The 19,950-nt window shown below is 41.5% G+C and overlaps 1 protein-coding gene across 4 annotated transcripts; it reads left to right on the forward strand.

Annotated features, from left to right (window-relative positions):
• Positions 1-5,792: 5,792 nt before the first annotated feature.
• cbwd (COBW domain containing) lies at positions 5,793-18,758 on the forward strand. 4 transcript variants are annotated; one of them, XM_076099230.1, is made up of 16 exons: positions 5,793-5,937; positions 6,236-6,371; positions 6,528-6,614; positions 6,960-7,056; positions 7,439-7,530; positions 9,492-9,551; positions 9,959-9,996; positions 11,227-11,273; positions 11,990-12,076; positions 12,311-12,355; positions 12,910-12,966; positions 15,254-15,305; positions 17,064-17,132; positions 17,221-17,286; positions 17,429-17,555; positions 18,115-18,758. In XM_076099230.1, exons 2-16 carry the CDS (start codon positions 6,257-6,259, stop codon positions 18,186-18,188), a joined length of 1,113 nt encoding a protein of 370 aa, XP_075955345.1. In that variant the 5' UTR covers positions 5,793-5,937; positions 6,236-6,256; the 3' UTR covers positions 18,189-18,758. The 4 variants fall into 4 exon arrangements, with proteins under 4 accessions (XP_075955345.1, XP_075955347.1, XP_075955348.1 ...); XM_076099232.1 differs by lacking the exon at positions 5,793-5,937 and adding an exon at positions 5,965-6,100; XM_076099233.1 differs by lacking the exon at positions 5,793-5,937 and adding an exon at positions 5,972-6,063.
• Positions 18,759-19,950: the final 1,192 nt, after the last annotated feature.

Consider the following 19,950-nt stretch of genomic DNA (forward strand, 5'->3'; position numbering starts at 1 on the left):
CTAAACGCAATCAAATAAAACACAATCTAATAAAACTTAACACACTCTCCTCCTCAACAGTTCAAGACTCTAAATAAGTAATTTCAAAGTCAGCTAAATTTAATTCAAATGAATAACGGTGCTTTTCTGGATTGTGGTGCTTCACATTACCTGGAGGTTCAGTGTGTCTGTTGCGCCACCAACTGTCAACCGGGTCTCTCCACTCCAGATAAAGCCTCATGTTCCTCGCCCGCTCAGGGTGGTCCTGTAACGGCCGTAACTCACTGGGACTTACCTTTAAAGCCTCACCGGGTCCCTGAGTCGGTTTAGGGGGACTTACCTTGATAGACCCACCTGGAGGTCCAGAGTGGCACCACCAGCTGTTAAACTGGTTCCTCCACGCAGGATTAAGCCTTCTGTTCCTTACCTCTTCCGACTCAAGGTGGTCACATACTAGCCGACGCTTACCTGGACTTACCTTCAAAGGCTCACCTGGTCCCTGAGGTTGATTAGAGGAGCTTTGGAAAACAATCTAATAAAAAACACAATCAAATACAACAAAACGCAATCAAATACAACTTAACACAATCAAATAAAACACAATCAAATAAAATACAATCAAATAAATCTTCCCTGGTCCGGGCGAGGTGGCTAAAGTCCGTGGGCTACTTATCATAAGGGTCGTTTTGAACCGCTCTTAGTCTGGGCTCTCCCCTGAAACCTGTTTGCCTTGGGAGACCCTACCAGGGGCTAATGCCCCGGGCAACATAGCTCCCAGGATCACTGAGCCACTCAAACTCCTCCACCACGTTAAGGTGGCGATTCGCGGAGGAGACTATCTAATACAACTTAACACAATCAAATACAACTTAAAAAATCTAATACAACTTAACACAATCTAATACAACTTAACACAATCTAATAAAACACAATCTAATACAACTTAACACAATCTAATACAACTTAACACAATCTAATAAAACACAATCTAATACAACTTAACACAATCAAATACAACTTAACACAATCAAATACAACTTAACACAATCAAATACAACTTAACACAATCAAATACAACTTAACACAATCAAATACAACTTAACACAATCAAATACAACTTAACGCAATCAAATACAACTTAACGCAATCTAATGCAACAAAACACAATCTAATGCAACAAAACACAATCAAATACAACTTAACACAATCTAATAAAACGTAACACTCTCTCCTCTCCTTGTCACTGAGGACTCTTGTCGGACTAAGGGTGGGCGTCGACAGACGTGAACCCCCTTGATATGCTGTGGACATCCTATTAATTCTCTGCACAGAGGAGCTTCCCTGGAGGGTCGAAACACGTTGGAGGTTCACGCTATTCCCCCCAGACCACTCGCTGTGTGCAGACACCCTGCCTGAGTCTCGGTGCAGTGACAATACAATCAAATAAAACTTAACACACTCTCCTCCTCAACAGTTCAAGACTCTAAATAAGTAATTTCAAAGTCAGCTAAATTTAATTCAAATGAATAACGGTGCTTTTCTGGATTGTGGTGCTTCACATTACCTGGAGGTTCAGTGTGTCTGTTGCGCCACCAACTGTCAACCGGGTCTCTCCACTCCAGATAAAGCCTCATGTTCCTCGCCCACTCAGGCTCAGGGTGGTCCTGTAACGGCCGTAACTCACTGGGACTTACCTTTAAAGCCTCACCGGGTCCCTGAGTCGGTTTAGGGGGACATACCTTGATAGACCCACCTGGAGGTCCAGTGTGGCACCACCAGCTGTTAAACTGGTTCCTCCACGCAGGATTAAGCCTTCTGTTCCTTACCTCTTCCGACTCAAGGTGGTCACATACTAGCCGACGCTTACCTGGACTTACCTTCAAAGGCTCACCTGGTCCCTGAGGTTGATCAGAGGAGCTTTGGAAAAACAACAAAATAAGTTATCAAAATTATGCAGATAACACACAATGTTACATAACCATATAACCAGGAGACTATTGTCCAGTACAAGCACAGAGTGAGTGCATTGGACCAATCAACAATTGAATGTGGTAGATTATTCTTCAATTAAACAAAGACAACACTGGTGTAGTTGTTTTAGAGTAAAAAGTAGAAGTCAGCGCTCTGCTTAGATCGACAATGTTGAAAACCAGAGACCAAGACAGAAATCTAGGTGTAGTCATGGACTCACATGAAGACAACCACAAAGTCGGCCTACTAGCATCATAAGAATATATCAAGGATTTAAGATTGATGTCTCAGCAGGATTTATAAAAACTTAATTTATCTGGAATAAACTACCAGAGTCGGCTACAACTGTCACTTCTTTTAAATCAAGGCTGAAGTCTTTCTATTCACCGCTGTCTTTAGTCTTGTTTTCTATTCCTCTTATTCTATTTGAGCTTGTCTTACTTTCCTGTTGTCTTGGCTCTTTAATGCTTTTAATTGTATTTAAATGTCATTGTGTGTCGTGTTACTTTTGTCTCAATGCTTTTGATGTCTTGTGTAGAAAACTTTGAATGGCCTTGTTGCAGAAATGTGCTGAATAATAATAAACGTACCTTCTCTTTCAACAAACAGTTGGGTGATCCTTGCCTGATATAAAAATTGTTCATTAGTTATTTTAATATAATGCCATATTTGGAAAAAATGATAACGAGGGAACGGGGTTACCTCCAACGCCCCATCGCTGTTCAAAGTACACGCGGAACCCACAGGCTGGACCGTGCGGTAACATCCAATGAAATACTCTGATGTTAGCACATGAAGCGGTACAACACAATCCAGTTGCTATTGGAAGCCAAAGATCAGTAATGTCAAGACGCTTCGCTCTTATTTCCAGCCGATCGTTAAAAGCTCTTCTAATAGAAAACTGCTGGAATGAGTCCTAAAACCAGAAAATGAGTTAGTTCCCTTGCCTGAAAATCAAAGAGTTTGGTTAGATGCCTGAAGAGATTTTAACATTTTGTTCTCATAACTGTCATAAACTACATTTGCAAATACAATGCTCGTGAATTTTAGTTGGTAAAATAGTTAGTTTTTACTTCTACTGATTGCATTTACGCTTCAAAAATGTGAAAGTGGTGTTCATTTGTGAAGATTATCTTGCTGAACAAAACGTATTGCATATGCAGGATATAGGAGGCTTCTGTGTGGTGTTTTTAAACGTGAGAATACTTGTTCCGAGAAAATGTTTTGTTCCTCACAATCAATGTGCTTCTTCAAATAAAAGATGCAGCCTTTATTTGTCTTTTTAAGGAAAAGGAGAGGAACCCATTCTATTTGAAGGACAACGAATCGTCTAACACATGCAGGCTGTACACAGATACATAACACATTAAAACAGGATTGTTGTGTAACTCAAAATGTTAACTATGTTAACTGACTATTGTATTAGTCTATGTACACTGTAGTCTGCTGGGGGAGCAGCATTGGAGCCGGAGACACCAACAGACTTAACAAACTGGTTAAGAAGGCCGGCTCCATCATTGGCTGCAAACTACACACTCTGGAAAAGGTGGTGGAGAGGAGGACACTGAAGAAACTATTATCCATACTGGATAACCAAGACCACCCTCTCCACCTCCTACTGCAGGGGCAGCAGAGCACTAATAGCTTGCGGGATTAATAAAGTATCTATCTATCTATCTATCTATCTATGTACATGAGATTTAGTAACGTTAACTGTCAAATAAATAACCAAAGTATAGCATGTGATTCCTGAACTCTCATGTTGACATAGTTTTCAACTATCCTATGTATACCACAACAGTATAACAGAATTCCTGACTGCTGAGTCTTAGACTCAGATTTAATGTGAGTAAAGAGAAACTTCAACAGATGCATGTGTGAAAACAGCCGGTTAGTGTCAGACTCTGCACATGCATCATTCTGCACAGTGAAGCTCGGACGGAAGTGAAGTTTTTAAAAGTAAAACACATTTCAGAGTGGAGGGGGACTTTAAAGGGGAACCACCAATTTCAGGGTCAGTTCACTCATCATTGGGAGCTTCCTGTTTTGTTATGTGTTTGCTGTTTCACATTTGCATGTCAGTCTTGCACAGGGGCCCGGCGGGAGCTTTCTACCCAGCGATGCCATTATGTCATCGCTATCACAGTTTGGGCTTTCAGTCAACACATTTCTAACTAACAGACAGGGCTACTACCTGGGGGCCCAATGGTGCAGTCAAACCGGATCTCACCAGGTGAAACTCACTCACGTGCTGTGGTTTAAAGCCAGTTGGACAGGAAATGGCATCGGTAGAGTTGTCAGCATGAATAGCGGTCTAACATTATTCAACAAGTTTTAAATAAAACATCTTATCACTCACTTGATTGTCAGTGCCCTCCTTGTTCTTGCACCAACTGCAACCGAGCTGCGTCCCGTCTTCTCTGCTGTTTGTATTATTGTATTGTGCAGTGATAAACTTGTACATAAACTTTTACTTTGTTCTTTTTAAAAATATATTATCTTGTAGAAAATCAGAAGGAGCCATTTTCCACCAATACCCATTTAGGCATTGCACAACAAGCCTTTGTCACAACAATCTTTTGCGTAATCGCAGAAGGGTGTCCTGTGACAGGCCTGTAATATTCACATCTATAAGATGCAATCATTTATATTATTAGTTACACGTGTGTTTAACTTGCTATAAAAGGCTGAACTCCTGCTGTGAAAACAGTGTTAGGAAGATATACTTTTTAATTTAACAAGTGTCATTTAATGGCTAAATGAGCTAGGCTAGTTAAAATAGTTTTAAGCAATTGCAATCATTATGCTTCAGTTGTAATGTCCATTCTTTGCTCCGTTTTCCACTGCTTATCCAGGCAGCAGGTTGAAGGATGCCCAGAGTTGTCCTTCGCCCGAACCACTTCTCTTCTCCTCCTCCTCCTGGGGGTCCCCAAGCTATTCCAAGGCCAGGTTTGATATAGTCCCTCCATTAAGTTCACAAAATATACATCACATAGCATATCTTGCACATAAAGAAGGCTTATATAATCATATGAGCTATCTGCAAAAAATGGACAAAATGTTACAGCTGAGCCTGAGCTTTCCTATTGTAACATTTTGAATAATTGATAGAGAGGCTGAGTTTACACTTACCTTAACTCCATTTTTAAACAAGACTTGAACAGGCAGTCTTAAAATAAGCGTATTTACATTATTCCTCGAAGGCCTTTATACGTTTCTTAATACCTTATAGCCTCTTTTGTCTGTTAAATATCAGCAAGAAAAACAATTGTGTTGGAATTTGAGCGTTTACATTCAGGGGGTAGCCACCATATCATGCATGCCACAATCTAACGTCCAATACAATATACTTGCCATATTTTGATATCATTTTTTTTTCATTGCAATATTATTATAACAATGTTTATTATTTGTACTTTTTATGCTATGTACTATACCATGCTCCTTTAAAAAGGTTATGTCTATGGTATTAGACAGTGTTTATAGTTTAAGTTACACGTTATTGTACTGTGACACAATAGTATTACTATAATATCCAGAATCCTAAAAGTGTTGCAGGATGACTATGTTTTTGTTGGTGTGAAGTATTTCTGGCAGCATGGCCCCTCATTAACATGTTTGCCATCAACAGGTTTCTGTCGCCCTCTCGTGGTTGATACTTGTCATCAAATCAAATTAGTCTGCCCTGAGAAACTGAAGCCGGAACGGACAGAAACTAAACGTTTGCGTGTTTATTGTCAAACGAAGTTGTAATGATTAGTCATTTCTTCGTCGGTAAACTCCATTATAATTTGTAACCTCCTTCCGGTCCTGGAGACTTTCTGTTCCGACCGATGTGAACGAAAGCGGAACCATTGTCGCCGAGTCCGGATTTGAACGGAGCCTCTACAGTGTCGCACTCTGTCAAAACAGAAATCAACAGCAGTGTGAAAGATAGCAGATTCGGTGGAAACTTTAAATATCTGCACCCACAAGAGGAACAGTCAGGTAAATCCTTTACAGCCTGCGCGAATGAAGGGAAGTCGGTTTGTTCTGCGCACCGTGGCGCATTAAGAAAGAATTAGGAGGAGATTAAGTCCATGTTGGCTGTGCTCGTACTACTACAATACTGAGGCGAGAGACTGGATGTTGTTCTGTGTTGCTTAGACTTGTGAGGATGTTCATCTTTATGCAAATGATTCCGACTAAATATTTAAAATATGTGAAGTATATGATGCTTTTGTTTTCCTCTCCCTCTTGTCTAATCCCACTCCTACGTGTTTTTTTTTTTGTGCCGTTTCCTCAGGTCCAGCTCGTTATTTCAGGTATGGATGGCATGGTGATGGAGGAGGAAGATGACTGCCCGGAGTTGGTGCCCATCGACACCCCGCCTGGTCCTGCTGCGGAGCAGATACCTGTCACCATCATCACAGGCTACCTCGGTGAGAGACGTACTGCACTCACAGCTTTAACGAGGAGATTATGGCCTCAGACTCTCAGCTCATCACAACCAAAAGCTGGTGCAGGCTATTGTTCAGCTAGTGATCGATCAGCTTCATGCTTCCTCATCAGTTCTGTGTTTTTGTTTTTCTCTCTAGGTGCTGGAAAGACTACACTCCTGAACTATATCTTAACAGAGCAGCACAACAAGCGGATTGCTGTCATCCTCAATGAATTTGGAGAGGGTAAACCAATAATGTCCTTCACAGAAATCAAAATGTCTAGTTTTTTTTTGTTTTGTTTATCTCAAACAAATATGCTTCCAACTAGGTATTATATGCTTGACGCCAGGCTGATGATTGTTGTGTCTCTCCCTCAGCTTTCCACAAGAGAGCAGCATAGTAGCAGCTTTGCCTGCAACTAACATACTTGTGTGTGTGTGTGTGTGTGTGTTTCTTTACTCTGTGTCCAGAGTTTTTAAGGCTACAAACTCCTTGCAAAATAAACGGCATCTTTGGTAGAAATTACCGTCTTTATCAGCTAAGCTCATTCAGTTTTTTCTTCCTTCCTTCGTCGTGCTCCGCCTGCAGGCAGCGCCCTTGAGAAGTCCCTCGCAGTAAGCCAGGCAGGCGAGCTGTATGAGGAGTGGCTGGAACTGAGAAATGGCTGCCTCTGCTGCTCTGTCAAGTATGTAGAGTAACTAGAGTCCTGTAGGTGTTAGAGTGTTGGTTTAAACAGAAATGAAAAGGTTCAACTTGTTGCTTTGCCTTAGTTTCAAATAAATTCAGACAGTTTAGAATCTTAAGTTAATGCATCTGCTTTTTACACGTGTGTATGAGCTGCTGTGCTAATGAGGGTATCAGTACACAGTAGTCGTGTTTTATGGTTATTTTCTTGAGGTATAATGTTTGTCTGGCGTCCGGTTCTTACAACACATTCTCACTTCATATTACAGTTTGTTCTGTGTTACTGTAGACATAGTGCAAGTTGGTGTATTTCGTTGACATTTTGTTCAAGAGCTCTGCAGGTGGCATTTTTAATCATCAGTGTCCGTTCCTTAATTCTTCAGGGACAACGGTCTTAAAGCCATCGAGAACCTGATGGAGAAGAAAGGAAAGTTTGACTACATCCTGCTGGAAACCACGGGACTCGCTGATCCAGGTGCCACACGTTCTGCAAAGTTTAAATAGGAGCATTTATCTTAAAAAATCTGTGTGATTGTTGTTGTTTTTTCAAGTTCTGACCTTGGGATCATATAGTTATGAAGTTATATGCCTCCTGTTGAAACCTCACGGAGTCACCAGCTGGCAAACAGCAAATCCTAATTTATTCAAGAAATGAGAGGATAATGTGACTTCTATAAGATACCAACACCACACCTTCATGTCGGGGGGGGGGGTAGCTCATTGCCAATCCGTACCTTCCAGGCCTCTTTGAATGGGCTCCCACCACTGAGCCCTCATGGTCACACAAGATCAGAATAAAGACTTTTCTATAGGTGGGATCCATACGTTATCTCCCTAAAGACCCCGCAGCCAAAAATGTTGCATTCAGGAGCAGCCATCAGTATTATGAGGACACTATCTGTCTGTGTCAATACTGGCACAATATTTAAGAAGGACTTACGGATCAAGCAAAGCCTTTTACTCTCCGTGTGTCTCAGTGATGGTTGAACTCCTGCAGGTTTCCTTCTAAAGCCCACATCTGAAGTGAAACATTTTGTAACTCTGAGGACCAGACTTGTGTTGCTGTGACAGGAGCATCCAAAGAGCTGTCCGTTCAGCTCTCAACTTTGAATCAGGAAATCAATATGAGGCCGCGACAGGGCGAGCGCCATGACAGTCGGGGCGTGTCGCTAAGTGACAGGTGTCAGGAGGTAGTGGTGTGTGCAGACACACACCACTTGGCCTCACAGACAGAACCAACAGAGCAAGCTCCGACCGGGGCTGTCCCCGCTCCTCTGCCGTGTCATTGGCTGAGACAGGCTCGTTATCGACTAGGACAGGTCTGTCATTGGGCCTGGCAGAGCTGTCAATCATAAAGGCTCCCCGGGGGGGATTCTCCTCTTCCATCCGGGAAGGGGTTTGGATGAGTTGTGTGAAACGTGCCACTCAAAAACAGTGTTTTCATTACGCACCCATCAAATATTTACAATGCTTTCTTATTCTCGCTTGGCACTTTGACAAAAAGTGCATTATGTGAACAAGCTGTGGCTGGCTTGGTAACATAGGGTCTTGTAATAACCGCGTTCACAGGAAGATGGAAACAAACCAAATGTACCGGCAGGAGATAAACAATTGAAAGCTTCTGATATTGGTTTTATCCGCTCCACAGAGCTCCGACGGAAAAGAACGCACGCAGGGTTTCTGAAAATAATGCAATGCCGACTTTAAAAACAAAAGCCAGGGATGTCATTAAATATCGTTTATTCACTTCATGTTGAAATTATTACGTTATCGTGACATTAATCCTCTGTCACTTATCGAGAAAACAATGTCAGAAATAGGCTGATTTCAGCTTCTCAAAAGTGACTTTTGCTGCTTTTCTCTGTTTTATATTATTGCCAATTGAACATGCAGCGTTTTTGAAGTCATTTGAAGATGTCACCTTGCACCTGGGAATCGTGATGTGCATGGGTCACTATTATCTGACATGTTATAGACTCAAATGATAAATTGAAGGCAATTCTTCAAATTAACCAAAAAGAATAATAATTCTGCGTCCATAAATTAATATAAATAGTATTAGCAATGTATTAGCAATATGACAAAGTTAGATATTGCATTTCCCCACAATATTTAATATTTAATGTTATTGAAGATTGGCTCTTTGAGCAGATTTCCAACAGATGTGAAACATTTTACATCAGTCTCGTAAATTGTATCGATCATCTCTGATGTCTAACAGTGTGTACTTAATTAACCACAGTAATCTGTGTGCAACATGCCAGGGGACTGCATGGTTATGCTTGGTTTTCCTTATTATTTTGAAGGCCTCTTGGGAAAATATAGTCTAATGAGTGCATTAATGGAAAAAATGACTAAAAACAGCCTCGACCTACATTTCATATCTGACATTTTGTGTCAGCCACTATCTAACATCCCGTTCATGTCGTTTGGCAGGAGCCGTGGCCGCCATGTTCTGGGTGGATGCGGAGCTCGGCAGTGACATCTACTTGGATGGTAAGATATGTGTAATGACGCAGTGTGTATTTGTACATCATGCACTGGAATTGGTGGAGGCGATACTCTTTTTACCTGATGGAACTTTTCATTTTGGTTCTGCCATTTAAAGACATTATACAGATCAATGGAAATGACATACTGTGTGTGTGTGTGTGTGTGTGTGTGTGTGTGTGTGTGTGTGCGTGTGCGTGTGCGTGTGTGTGTGTCTTGCTCCTCACACTAAATACTCAGCTGTCCGCTCTGTTGTGACAGGCTAGCAGACCAAAAGTGGACTTCCAGTAACTCAGAGAAAGGGCTTTAGGCAAACGGACAAAACGAAGCGCCAAAAGGCAACTCGGAACAGAATGTGCACAAGTTGTGGCTCAACATTTGATTCCCTACACTGATCTCTTTGTTCATCCTAGGCATCGTCACTGTCATCGACGCCAAGTACGGACTTCAGGTATGTGCTAAGAAGATGTTCAAGAAGCCTCTTATTTCATATTAAAATGTATTGTTTGTTGCTGAAATGAATCGACGGAAAATTTAAACCACCTTCTGGTTCGGGCTTCATAGATGTCTTGTAAATTAAATATACAGTATATGGGTTTTGGGCCGTTAGCCAGACATAACAAGCACTTTAAAGTTGTCGTTATAGGCTGTGTTACATTGTGATGTGCATTTTTCGCAGTTCCTTGACATTGACACACGATTAATCCATTGATCAAAAACCTTTTCGGTATTGAAAGTAATCATCAGCAGTGTTGGCCTCTGAGATGAGATATAACCCACTACATTGGGCTTATTGGGACTTTCAATCCCAAATAAGCTGTTAAACTTGTTAGATTGTTCCCCAGTGAATAGCAGCACACACACACATCCTGCCCTCCCTGTGGTACATAAAAGGAACGGGACAAGTGACACCTAGATAATGGGCTCTAATTTGAAGGTGTCATACTCAGTGAGGTGACACATTTCATGGCCTGTAGGTGCTGCTCTGTCTTCTCATTGGTGGGAGACGAGATGAAGGAAATAATGACAGAAGGAGAATATAACTGATAGTGAAGGAGTAATAGATATCCGGGATGTGACCATTGTAATAGGGCTGTCACATCCACTCGCATGCCTTTCCCCTCATCTGTCTGAGAGGGTTTTAAAGTTGGCCTCACATCCTCTGAGAGGCCTTTTGTCTCTTGGTACAGAGGTCGTTTAACTAAAAAAAAAAAAAAAAGAAAGCAGCAAGTGGCCATTCTATTAAGGGTCTTTTAAAACATTTTTGTCATTCGTTCCTTCAGAGATGAGGCGGTGATGATGCACGCGGTGACAGCTTCATGTCAGATTGACGCTCAGGGGTCATGATCCAGATTATCACCTCCTGCTCTGTCTGTTGTTACATATTAAACTGTTTTCAAGAAAGCTGCCCGAATCCCCAGTGCAAGTCACAAAACACAAGCGAAACAAATGAAAAGCCGTCTCCTGTGGATTCATGTGTTGAGAAAGTCGCCCACTTCACGAGGATGAAAGACAGGCCTTTCTTTTACCAATTTATCCGTCACATTTTGTGTTGGCTGTTGCAAACATTAACCAATATTTATTTATTTTAAAGTTTTATGCTCAGCTTGAGCAGTCCTCTGTTTCCTTTCATTGTCTGGTTGCATGTGTGAGTCACGTCCACCGTCTCTGCTTTCTGTAGCAACTAACAGAGGAGAAAGCGGATGGACTCGTCAATGAAGCCGCCAGGTATGTTTGCTGAAGATTTATTTATTTATTTAATTTTTTTAAATGAATAATTTGACAGTTTGGGAAATACATCTGCTCGCCTCCTTACAGAGAGAAACCACACTGCCATTTTCACTCTTTTCTTTTAACATTAAACAAACAAAATGATAAAATAGTATTAATAAAACATCTAATTGAGTGAGCCAAAGAGAAGCTGGTAGGTGGGTTTGGAAAGAGCCAGGCTAGCTGTTTCCCCCTGTTTCCAGTCTTTGTGCTAAGCTAACAGGCTGCTGGTGGTAGCCTTACATGAGCGAGGTGTTTTCATCGGCAATAAAGCGAATAAGGGCGTTTCCCAAAATGCCAAGCGGTTCATTTAAGGTTAAAGAAACGCTCGGTGTCCGCCACACTACGTCTCATAGCTGTTTGTCTCTCCCAGCAGCTGTGTGGTGTTGTCGTTGAACAAATACACCGATGAAGAAAGACCAGTTGCATGACCCTTTGCATTCTCTGTCTTTGTTTGTGTTTTCACCTCCAAACTAAACAGCGCTCAGCTCCCATTTGAGTCTGGCATGCGCTGCCCATGAACACTCACACACTCACAACTGATCACGTTACCAAGCATGAACGAGGCGATGACTGCCTCGTTAGATGATTTCAGACATGATCTTAAAAAATTAGGAGCGCACAGAAGTTATGTAAACCGTATAAACTTAATGTTGTATTTAATGTCCTTTTAGGCAGATTGCTGTCGCTGACCTGACCATAATCAACAAGACAGACCTGGTGAATGAGGAGGAACTCGCTCAAATCCGAGAGGCGGTCAGGTCAGCTTCACATACTTTTACTCTTTATTATCCCCCTTTTTCTAGTACAGTAGTATTCTGTGTTTCTATCCGTGCTCTTGTGTTTGAGCTCCGTATGTAACTGTGGGACAGCAGCACATTTGACCTCCTTTCTTAGGGCAGGAATAACAAAGGTTTAAGGGGATAGTGGAGTAGGAACAAGGTCCAATTTGTCCATCATCTAAGTGTTCAACTTTTTTTTCCCTTTCACTGCAGGTCTGTAAATGGTCTTGTCAAGATTCTAGAAACCCAGAAATCAAGGTACGTTTTTTCGTTTGTGTATGTAACTTTGTGCCAGGTTCCCTGCTTTGTTTGAACTCCACGTGCTGCTCCTGCTCAGATCTTTACATCAAAGATTAAGCCGTTCAGGCTTGACATTGCTCAAGAGAAACCCCCCAACACACATGTTCACATACACAAACTGCTGCACCCTGAATAAACACCAAACCTTCAACGGTGTCCAGTTACCCGCAAGTCTTTGCTCTTTGACCCTTGGTCTTCAAGTCGGGGCGGTTGCATGTGTGTGTGCAGATATGTGTGTATACGCGCCCTCTGTGTTAGCATGTTGTGTGTTGTCGGGCCCAGGTAGCATCTGGCTAACACAAGCGGTGTGTATCAAAGGTCTGGGTGCGTGTCGGATCTGCTCGTGCCACCCCACAGAGTTCAGACCAGGGCGAGCAGATGAAAGACACCGTGCAGTGAGGGGTTAATCGGAAAAACATTACCACAACTTGTTTAGTTCGAGTCAGTTCGCTCGGTTACCCTGAATGTTAGTTTTTAGCCAACAACTTATAACAAGTGATCTTCTTCCACAGGGTGAATCTCTCTGAAGTGCTGGATCTGCATTCCTTCGACAGTAAGGATGGAGCAAAGTGAGTTGGTCTCCTTTAAGGTTCATGTTCGCAGAATTGATTAATTAAAAAATGAAATACTCTATGTAACAGCCAAGAAATGTACTTCTAAAAAACGGTACTGTATTGTTAAGCCTAATACCAACATTGATATTTAAGTCAGCTATATATCAGCTGATATTTGTCACGTCGACATTCATGACGATCCCTGAAACTTGGTCGTGACCAAGATAAGTGCTGACTGGCACATTTTACATTTGGAAGAAAAAAATGTCAAAAACTGCCCGTGCTTTCTGACAGTGATGTAGCGGTGACAATGTTTCTAAATTACATATAAAGAAATTACCACATATTTCTTTAAAAACAAAAAGAAGACAAAGACGGTAGGTCCACTCTCAAGAAAATAACTCACGTAGTCACTGAGGTCATTACTGTATGTTTGAGGCGGATACCAATGTCGAATTTCAAACATTTGACAAGGATGTAACACCCGAAATTATTTAGTTTTTTTAAATATGTAGATTTATATGATATACTCTATTTCACACTTTTGATGAAAGTAAGAAGTAGAAGAAAGGAATGTGACTTTTCACAGCTGAAAAGTAAAAAAAATATGAAATGGAAACACTGTTTTTAAATTGCCTTGAACACGTCTTTGGCATTTCTTCACTGCAATTTCTTATCGGTTGACATACCGTAGGCTCCGATACCAATGTGACCCGCTGATATTATAGTGCCCATCGTGTTCTATTTGAGAACTTGCAGTGAAAGATCAAGACTCGTTGGACTGCGTCGACGGCCTTTGTTGCTCGTCGGTCAGAGCGGTGCACCCAGCAGTCTTTGATACTGTTACTCATCATGTTTCTCTCTAATTAACACACTCTTTTATTGAGCGTCCCCCTGTTACACCGCAGGGTGGTCATCATATTGTGTCCCCTGTAGAATGTCATGCTCATGAATAGAGTCAGTGTTCATCCTTTCATGTGAATGAAACAGGCCGCGGTGTTAAAGCTCTCTTACATGCCCTCGGTCAGTGTCTCTGAGACCAGCTGCGGAGGATTAGAGCCGTGTGTGTCCACTGGCTCCCGAGGAGTCCCCCCCCTTGTCCCAACAGATAGCTCCGTTCCCCCCCCGGCCTTTGAGAGTCCAAGCCCCTCCTCCCCTCCATCCCACGCTGGCTGTTTGAAGCGGCCCCCCGCCGCTCCGCCTGTGTGGTACTAACAGCACGCAGGGCTCAAGCTGCTGGACGCTGCATTTAGCCTCCTTGTGAGGTCAGGGAGAAAGGGGGGAGGATGACGAGGTCCGACCCGGAGAACAAGGGCTGGAGTTTGTTTGGGGGTGGTGGTCGGTGTTTCGTAGGATTTAATTGCCATTTCTAAAGTTTTCACGAGTCCATTCAGAGTTGTGTCATTAAGCACTGATACAGCATGCAGTGTGTTATACTGTGAGACGGAAGACAAAAGCCTAAACTGTATCGAGCAGCAGAGACGAGAACGTTTCGAAAAAGTACATTTGTTGCTTCACATGGTCCTTTAATGTAGCCAAATGTAAATATGTCACAAATCCAAACTATTCAGAAAATCTATTATAAATTAATGAATACGATAAGATTGAAAACAATCGTGTAAAATATGTGATCCCATAAACGACTTCAACGGCAGCTTAAAACAGTGATTCCCTACTTTTTGGTTTGTGAGCCCTACAAATGAAAGCAATATCTACTTGCGAGCCCTCAGCACTGGTGTCCACATCCTGCATGTACGTACTGTGTGCGAGCACCGCATCCTGAAAACGTAGAATAAAGTCGTGCAGCAGAAATGGTGGAACCACAACCTAAGAGTTGTCTAGAACCATAACTAAGATAATATCCAAAACAACAACTTAATGAGCCGAACACACCAAGATTATAAAATACCCCAAAAATATCTGCAGCCAGAACAAAGAGCAGACATTCTCTGCAGCATTATTTTAATAATAATACTAATAATATGTAAGAAATATTGCAATTATTCTGTCCACCTTTCCATTGACACAGGGTGTAAATACAGCTCCAACAATGATTTTTAAAAATGCCAAAAGAAATTGCAAGATGTAGCTCTGGTCAGTCCATCATGATTCAATGTGCAAAAGCAGCCATGTAGCACAGCTCACAGATACATAAATCATCTTTAAATGTATAAAATTACTGAATTTAGTTAAGGTAGTCATGGCAGCGTGGTTATCTTTTGAGGCTTTTGAAGTGGAAATCACGCTGGATGAAAATGGACAAATATGTTGTGATGTTTATCGTTTCTCTCCTCTGAAAAAGTCTCGCAGAGAAGCTCCAACTTGTGAAAGACACGAGACCACATCTTGATAAGGTATTGTTTGTGTGCTCCGAACGCCGTCTAGTTTATTCTTTCATTCATCAACTGCCGACACTTACGCATCTCTTATGGTTTTCCTCGTTTTGTTTGCTAATTTTCTTCAACACGTCATTTCCCACAGGATAAAGGGAATGCATTCTCCTGAGGCTAACATTGTGCCTTGCATTCCCCCAGGCTGTAGCACGGGAATGAAAACTCCCTCCCTGTTTTGGTTTTTGTTTGGAGATCGACTCGAGGCTTTTGATGTTTCCTTGTCACCCAGTCTCGGTTCCTACATAGCATCATAGACATTCAGTAGACTGTGTTGGCTAGACTGACGAGAGTCTTTGCTTCGTGTTATGGCTTTGCAGTTGTTTGAACCGAATCCAGATGTCATGCAAAGTCATATACAGACCATGTTTCACCGTTTTAGTTAGCGGTTGAATATCAGATATGAATAGGAAACCTCTGGTGTGTCACTTTTTTAACAAATATGATGCTCCAACGTCCAAACATCAGTTAAATCCAGCTCTTTTCAATGAAGATGTAAATTATGAAAAGATATTTATTCCAGGATTAGTCCCATACCATTTGTCTTGATGCTTTCATCAGACCAAACGACTCCTCGTGGCAATTAGGCCTCATCTTGTGCTTCAAACCCCACGACCTTTTATCACAGGATGAGGAGAGATGAGGGTTGTTTGTGTGGGTAAATAACGGCATTGTTGTCTGTTTTCTCCAAGTTTCCTTTCCCGCATGAAGCTCAATCGTCCCTACAGGCCCTCCCCCCTTTATCCCCCTCCTCCTCCTCCCCCTCCTCCTCCTCCTCTTCCCCGCGTTGCTCTTTTCATGTAAATGTGAATGCTGTTTTTCTGTTGTTATACCAAATGACAAGGAAGTGTGTAACCTTAACACTCCAACACAAAACCCCCAAATATCTACAAAGTGCCCTTTTAATGCTGTAAGGAAGTATGGAGAGGTGTGTGTGTGTGTGTGTGTGTGTGAGAGAAAAACAGCAAGAAAGGGGGGGATGTAGGCAGATGAAGAGAGGTTTCAGGTGCCGAGTGGAGTTGTGGTTTTTGACACGGTCATTGACGGAGTCATCAGCCGGGGCGTAAAAACACTCCTTTTGTGTAACGTTCATAATGACTTTGCCGGTTTCAGTGAACTGAGAAAATACGTTAAAATATATTTCGAAACAAATGTAATCAGTGAACTGTGACTCTTAATAACAGCCTGAAAAAATATATCTCAAAAACATTAAAGCATTGATGGAAAGCACATTTATCCAAGTTTAACAATTTTATACTTCTATATACTTCAAATATTGTACTACATATGATCAGTGTATAAGATATGCATTGTAATAAATTGCCAAACAGTACAGAAAATGGTTGAAATTTGCCTTGACAATATTAAAATGCTGCTTAAACATTACTGGAACATGAATTCAAATATAAATTAAATGCATATAGATGATGCATATACTCTTTGCATTGGGCATTTTGCTTAATGGGTACTTTTACTATTTACTACTAAACTTACAAGTACATTGTGCTGATAATAGTTTTGTGCTTTTTTTGGTGCTGTAAGATCAGATCAGATCGCTTCAGATCGTAATTTATTTGTCTTTCAGTGAGTGAAAAATCTTAGAACTTACTACAATTCTGAACCACAATTTCATCAAAGCTTTTCTTCTCAAAACCACAAAATGTCTAATTTGTTGTAAATATATTGATAGCAGTTTCACCTTGTGTTTAATGTCATCCTCAGAGTATTTTAACTGTGACGTTTGAAGTGGCCGGAGACCTCTCTGAGGATGCTCTGAATGTCTTCATCCAGGTTGGTATCCCATCTCGCCATTACTAATTAGCTCAAACACAATACAGTCCTTTGTAGTAGAGTAAACACCCATTTTGCACTGTTTCAGGAACTCCTATGGGAGAAGATGTTCAAAAACAAAGAGGGGCAACCCATGACGGTCATTCGGTTAAAGGTACAGTAAGTGGCACAATAGCCACCCGAGTGGCAGCAGTGATCAATAACTGCCACTTTATTATCTGTATTAATCAGTTCCAGGCGCTTCATTCAGGGTCGGTTAATGTGTCACTCGTCACTCGTGACTTGTGTTTTTTCAGGGCATAGTATCATTCGCAGGTAAAGCCCACCAAGTGATGCTGCAGGGGGTCCACGAGCTGTATGACCTGAATGAGACTCCACAGCTTTGGGAGGAGAACCCGCGGATCAACCGGCTGGTCTTTATAGGTGAAGACACGCACACTTCTTTCACATGTGTATCTTTACACAAGTCTTTACCTCCCACCCACCGTGAAGGCAGCCAGTTCATTCAATTGCAGTAAATTGATCAAAAATCTTCTCATATTATTTTCTTTAAAGTCGTCTAATGTTTCACTTTGTGGAGGTATTACAAAAACATGAATTGACAAATTCCCTATTTAGTAGCTTTCTGATTCTAGAACACATTTCCATGAGTTCTCTGCGGTAAACCTGCATCACGCTTTATTTTATGTGTCCTCAATTTCCTTAAAAGTGTCCCAGGAATTTTCCTGTTCATTTGAGTCTTTTACTCATCGCACAGCAGGTCAGCTGAACCGGCAGAAAATGTGAAATTTATCAACACGCAAGCAAACAATTAAACAAAATGGAGAGGAAGGTTTCCAATGATGACTGAGTTTAAATAAGGTTTCGTGTGAGCTTTTCTTTCAAGGGAGTTTATCTGGATTGAACTCTAAACTAACTGAATCATAATTTTGTCCCAATTTCATCATGATTAGTACCATCTTACGTTGTTCTTGTCCTGCAGGTCGGAACCTGGACAAGAGCATTCTGCAGGAACAGTTCATCTCTACAGTGGTGGAAGGAGCACAGGGAAATTAGCCACAAGCTCTTCTCTCCTCTTTGCTCTGAATCCTGACGATTCTGGGCCAAAAGTCGTGGCTTTTGGCCATCCGTGAATCTGGCCAGCGTGTCTCAGATGTTTACTCCTTTCCTACGTGAGAACGCCGTACGTCAGTGAATGGTTACGGTTACAGTCATGATCAATACAGTAGTTTGAAATTGTGATAATCCACAACTACCTTCTTTAAAAGCTACAGCATATCAAAGAGTGTTTATGTTGCTGTAGTGTCTGAGCTAAATGCTGTGTGTCTCCCTGGAGACCTACTATGAACATGGACACAATGTGTACACAAACACAGATGCAACAGAGGTCCAGACATTTAAATCAATACTTTTTTTTATTTTATTTTTTTCATAAAGATGGCTTTGTAAAAATCTGCCATTTTTTTAAGGTTGGGAGCTCAAGTAGTGTCAGAAGTTGCAAAGTGGCGCACATAATATATCAAGTGTGGTACAAGACTGTACTTTGTTGACTTGCTTATGTTTCTGGCTTTTGACATCCTGTATTTTTTTAATTATTCAAAATAAATTTTGTTTTTCCTGAACAAATTCTGAGACTGCTCTGATGTACCTCGACAAAATAAATGTTTTAAGCATTTGTAAAATTGGCTAGTTCTATCTGACAACAATTAACATAACAACAGACAAAAGTGCCTTTGTGTTAAAGTGGTAAGTTCACCATGATACTCAACAAAGTGTGAGAAATGCCTTAAGAGCATTAACATCTTAGCTTTTATTGTTATGAAACTCACACAAAGAGGTTTTTTTTAAACTTCTGCATCTTGTCAGTAGGCCATGGTTATAATCAAGAGTGTTTGTTTCATCCGGGTGATGACTCAGATATTGCAGGTAAAGTAAACGTATAATTGGCTCTAATTATTGTTCATTAATATTTGTTTAGTGCCATGCAAACCTGTTTCCTTGTGGTCTATGGATAAACTGGTACATTAAAAATGTATTCAGCTTTCCACTACAGTGAAACTGTTGTTTCTGGTTATGTTTAACATTACATTCAAAACTAGCTTTACTCGTTTTATTTAAATTAATATTGTTTTAATGATCTGCTGGTCTTCTCACCCATATTGCCTTGCTTCACAACTCAGACAGTTTCACTGCATTTAAGACTAAACATTGAACTGCAGCTTCAATAAAGTTGCAATACTTGACATATTACTGCCACTCGGGTTTCAGCTATTTGTTACTTTGGCCTTTATTGGTACCGTCATGTGAGAACCATCTCTCTCGCACACAGTAGGCGCAGTAAGGTGAGGAAATAGGTGGAGTTTTCCCAACGTGGTCATTTGCAATGGAGATGGTTTAGCAGCACGGTTTTAGCACATATCCGCAGTAAGGCGGGTTTGCTTTGAGGATTGCTCTGCTCATTCATCCCGGTCGTAAAGCCGAGCTGAGCCCTGTAGCCCAGAGCGCACCGTTCAGCTGAGCCGTTTCCTACTCTATTCTGATGCTGATGGCCTCGTTAAGGCGACTATTGCCTCTTTTCTCCGCTGGCTGCGGGGAGCTCTGCCACGGCCATTTTCATGGTCACACCACCTGCGGGCATCCAGAGGTGGCAAACTAAACGAACCCGCGGGGGTTCCGAGGGAGGGGGGACACTTGGTTTCTTAGCGCTGACTAGGCGTGGTGTTAAAACTCCCAAGAACACCCCACCTCCGACTGTGCTGCTGTGTGTTCTGTAATATCAGATGATTAAAATACCAGGGGTCAACTTTAGCATCGTCAA

This window comes from Anarhichas minor, unplaced genomic scaffold, assembly GCF_050575085.1.
Source record: "Anarhichas minor isolate MPS153535 unplaced genomic scaffold, ASM5057508v1 ptg000025l, whole genome shotgun sequence".
NCBI lineage: Eukaryota > Metazoa > Chordata > Actinopteri > Perciformes > Anarhichadidae > Anarhichas > Anarhichas minor.

Excerpts from the sequence above, each read along its gene's own strand:
- cbwd (XM_076099230.1), top strand. The coding sequence starts at position 6,257 with ATGGATGGCATGGTGATGGAGGAGGAAGATGACTGCCCGGAGTTGGTG. Across the intron at positions 7,531-9,491 it reads CACGGGACTCGCTGATCCAG|GAGCCGTGGCCGCCATGTTC; the intron begins GTGCCACACGTT and ends GTCGTTTGGCAG. Across the intron at positions 17,133-17,220 it reads CTCTGAATGTCTTCATCCAG|GAACTCCTATGGGAGAAGAT; the intron begins GTTGGTATCCCA and ends GCACTGTTTCAG.